At 42.4% G+C, this 4,540-nt stretch overlaps 1 protein-coding gene across 1 annotated transcript in view; it reads right to left on the bottom strand.

The window, feature by feature from the left end:
• Nup205 (nucleoporin 205kDa) overlaps nucleotides 1-3,624 on the bottom strand; it is an 80,072-nt gene extending 76,448 nt beyond the window's left edge. Inside the window, exon 1 of the mRNA XM_013021548.1 lies at nucleotides 3,423-3,624. Coding sequence (XP_012877002.1) covers nucleotides 3,423-3,450 — 28 coding nt within the window. The 5' untranslated portion in view covers nucleotides 3,451-3,624. The remainder of the gene's footprint in view (nucleotides 1-3,422) is intronic.
• Nucleotides 3,625-4,540: the final 916 nt, after the last annotated feature.

Genomic DNA, 4,540 nt, shown 5'->3' with positions numbered 1-4,540 from the left:
GCATTATCCTGCCCATGTAATTGTAACCCCTCTGTACAGTATGTTCACAAATAAAAGGAAAGAAAAAAAATATATTGTCCAATTGTGTACATACTTTGAAAGAGGTGCCCCAGGCAAGGCAGTATATAATATGACCCAGAAGGTGAAATCAGGGGAGGGAAGGGTTCAGGAATGATTAGGCTGCATTTTGAAAGACAGAAATGGGAGTTAACTGAGGGACAGGAAGCAAAGACATGTTCTAAGAAGAGAAGACACTAAGTGACTTCCCATGGCTAGAGAAAACACTACACTGTCAAAGAATGGAAGAAGCCAAGAGCAACAGTACGAAACAGAGTTTGGGAAAAATACGCAACTGCCATTCTAGGCAGGGCTTTCTAAACTATGTTCAGGACTTTGACATGTACACTAAAAGACCAAGCAAGAAGACTTAAAACCCTAACAGACTTAGTGATAAACAAGAACATGGTCATCTTATTAAGAGCTGTTTAGGAGATAGAATCAGGCTAGAATGCGTAGAGGGATAGAAGCATAGATATGGAGCCAGTGAATAGTGAAAAATCTCTTGAAAGGTCTGGCTGTGAAGAGGAAAAAAAGGATAACAATTAGACCAAAGCATGCAAAGGATAGATGTGCAAGGTGGGGTGGAGGGGGCAGGGGTGCGGACAAAGAGAAATGCCCAGGGCTGGTGGCTCACTCCTGTAATCCTAGCTACTCTACTCAGGAGGTAGAGATCTGAGGATCATGGTTCAAATCCAGCTCCGGCAGGAAAGTCTGTAAGACTCTTATCTCCAGTTAACCACCAGAAACCGAAAGTGGTACTGTGGCTCAGAGAGTGGTAGAACAATATATAGCCTTAAGCATAAGAGCTCAGGGACAGAGCCCAAGTCCAGACTTCAAGCCCCACGACAGACCAAAAAGCAAAAAGAAAAGAAAAAAGAAAGAGAGAGAGAGAGAGAGAAAGGAAGGAAGGAAAGAGAAAGAGAGCTAGATTCATAACTCAAGGCACTGAATTCAAACCCTACATAACAAAAAATATAAAATAAATAAATAAATTAGAGCAAGAGACAAAGAAGGGGTATTAGGAAGAAAATAAAGGGTAAGATTTATCTTACGTAAGAACACAGAAGGAATTTGATTCAAAAGAGTGCAAATAACTTAGGTTTATTGGCTAGTACTTTCTCTAGGTCAGCTGCAGGTTAAAGGTTTGAGAAGTGTAGATGATGAAATCATCACTACTGAAATCGGGACAGGGTTGACCACACTATCATAGACTAACTAGCTGTGTTATTGGCTGCTCACTTACAAGCCTCTAAGTATATATTGGAGCTGTCACAACACTAATGAGTCATGTAGCTTGAAATCCAAAGATCAAAAAAACTCTACAGCTTCTTCAGGTTTTTCTTTTTTACAACTCTAAGACATTTGATTTTTTTTTTGTTGTGACAGCAAGAAACAATGTCATCTTAACTATTACGTGTGCAGTAATATTAAATATATTCACACTGTTTTGCAAGACACATTTGGACTTTCATCTTGCAAAAATGAAACTATATCTATTAAGCAAGTACTGCCTTTGGCTACTTATACATACTTCATAAGTAAAACTATGCAGTATTTGTCTTTTGTGATTTGCTTATTTCATTTAGCATAATGTCCTCAAGAGTCATTCATGTTGTATCATATATCAGGATTTTCTTCCTTGTTTTAGGCTGCACAATATTTCTTTGCATGGATATGATTTGTGTGTGTTTCTGTGTGTGTGCCAGTCCTAGGACCTAGGTGCTATCCCTGAGCTTTTTTGTTCAAGGTTAGACCTCTACCACTTGAGCCATAGCTCCACTTCTGGAAGTTTGGATGGTTAACTAGAGATAAGTCTTAAGGACTTTCCTGCCAGGGCTGGCTTTGATCTATGATCCTCAGATCTTAGCCTCCTGAGTCAGCATGAAACACTGGTTCTTGGCTCTACTCTTTACTGTAATGCATACTTTTAGTCATTATTGTACAATATATACTCTCTGTAGCTCTTCTTTTTAAAACTCTTTCCCTCAAAGATTTAATAACTCATAAGTATATGACAAATAAATGTACATAACAATAACAGTGTAGCCTTGCTTTTAAATTTATATCTAGTTGGAAAGAAGGGACAGCAATATTACATATTACCATTTTACATTATTGTATTGTTTTTGCATTATTATGTTTATATATAATTATAGATAGTATATAACATATGTAATGTGTTGTTATATATTATGTAATATATAACTATGTACTATATATTATATAGTGTATATACCATATACTATATATAATATATAGTATATGATACTACATAATTATATATACTATATATTACTATAACAGTGTGTATAATATATACTATATATTACAATATAATAATCATTCTTCAATTAGCCAGAAAAATGCCAGGTTGGAGGCTTGGCTCAAGTGATAAGAGTCCAGAGGAGCAAGAAAAAGAAATCCACGTGAGAACTCTCAAAGGCCCTGAGTTCAAGTCCCGGAATCAGCACAAAAAGATGGGAGAACCACCACCACAACCACGATTGTTACAAAGACATCCTTTGCCAAAGAGATCTCTTAATAGTGCCTGAGAATTTTATGTGTAGCTCAATCAAGGGATTAACATCCTAAGCAGGAAATTGGGGCTTCTCCGCCCTATACAGATGCCTTCTGGCATCTCTGCCGTTCCCAATCTACAGAGCCAGCCAGCAGTACACCACGGGAAATTCGACAAAGTGTATGTATGTTTTGGGGCGTTCCAGGACGGGGATGGGGGATGGAAGATGTCGAACCACCAAAATTCGACCCATCCCTCTCCAATAGTTCCTTGACTGCCTCTCAGATTCGACCTCACCCCGAAACTCTACCGAGAAAGGACGGGATCACACACGCAGAATGTGGAGACGTCTGCTGGGCCTGTGGCACCCCCTTCCAAGCCACCTTGGAGACAGCCGACTTGATCTGGGGCGTCCCCGGAACCAGCCGGGCACCCCCCCCCCCCGTCCCGCCTCCAGCCTCCACGGCCAGCTGAAAACGATTTCGGGTTCTTGGGCCTCGCTGCTGGAGATGTGACGGGGATCCTGGGGGAACCCAGGCTGCAGACACGTCAAGGAGTGGGGCGTGGGAACCCAGGCCCGGTCCGGGGCGAGGGGGCGCGGCTGCGCGGCCCGCCGGCCCCCCGGCCTCCCGGCGTGGACTCCAGGCCCACTCGGAAGCCCAGCGCCGCCGCGCGCCATTCAAACCGGGGAGGGGCGGGATTCTAGGCCCGGAGCTAGGGGAACGCAGGCACCGCGCACAGACAGCGGCCCGGACCCCGGAGAACCTCAAAGCCCCGGACCCTTCCCTTAAAGGACTGGTCATCGCCCGGCTCCACCGTTTGTCTCCTGCCTGGCCGCACTCACCCGAATTTACCGCCAACAGCGTCGCCATCTTGGAGGGGTACTAACGGAGCTCTCCGGCCGCATGGAGGACCCAGGAAAGGATAGGCTGCCCACGGTGACGCCTGAACAGAAAGATTACCGCGAGGCTCTGGGTGAACAGCGCACTCGGCCGACCCAAGGCACTGAAAAGACTCCAAAAATCTGCTGCAATCCGCAATCGTCATTTTTTCCTGAGACCATTTCCATTCATCTAAATGAGAGCAGCCCGTTCAGAGATTCCAGGCCTTCGAGCTGACGTATCGTGCAGTGCATGCTGGGATTTGTAGTTTCTTTGTAGTGATGAGTGAAGGTTAGGGAAGGTGGAAGCTGTACTTTGGTCCATGGAATAGTAAAAGGTATTTTACGACTAGCTGTTAAAGTGTTAACAGCCATAAAGTTTAAAAGAATAGGGAGAGAAACCCACCAGTGAGCAAATTCAGTAATTACATTTGATATTCATTATGTAAAAGTTAAAACTGTGGAACTTGAGGGTAGAAATGGGATGGGAAAACGTGAGGGAGAATGATAGAGGGGTGACAATAATCACAATGCATTATGTTTATAACCTTCTGGAATTGAAAGCCCTTGTACAGCTCCTTAATAAATATTTTTAAATGACACCTCTTTATGAGATGGCTTAAATCTAAAACATTGTCTTCATTTCTAATTAATCTTATTGGTGTTACTCCCTTCTCTTGAGGAGTGGGGTGTCACAAACTAAGTTTTCATGACTTTTCATTTTGCTAAGTGTAAATTTTCATAGTCAATATTAGAGCAAAATAAATCATTAACATTTATTATAAAATTTTAGACATCTACAAAATAACAGTAATAAACACCCTGCTTCAACAACATGTCCTGTTTCTTTCCCTGGCTTCCAAAATAGATTACTTTGAAGCAGACTCAAGACATTAAATTTCCTAATTGTTACCAGAAATAATGATGAACAGCCCAGTGAGGTAGGCAAACAATGGTTAACAGACCAGAACCCAGTGATTCTCCAGGAGGGTTACCAAGGGGTACATATGTCTCTGCTTGTCCCTTACATCCTGAGTTTGTGATGTCTCAAAAAAAGAATTTGAGGACACATCAAGGTAGAG

The sequence above is a fragment of the Dipodomys ordii genome, unplaced genomic scaffold (assembly GCF_000151885.1).
Source record: "Dipodomys ordii isolate 6190 unplaced genomic scaffold, Dord_2.0 Scaffold56, whole genome shotgun sequence".
Lineage (NCBI taxonomy): Eukaryota > Metazoa > Chordata > Mammalia > Rodentia > Heteromyidae > Dipodomys > Dipodomys ordii.
The sequence above is the reverse complement of the archived record's forward strand: the minus strand, read 5'-3'. Positions and strand labels throughout refer to the sequence as shown.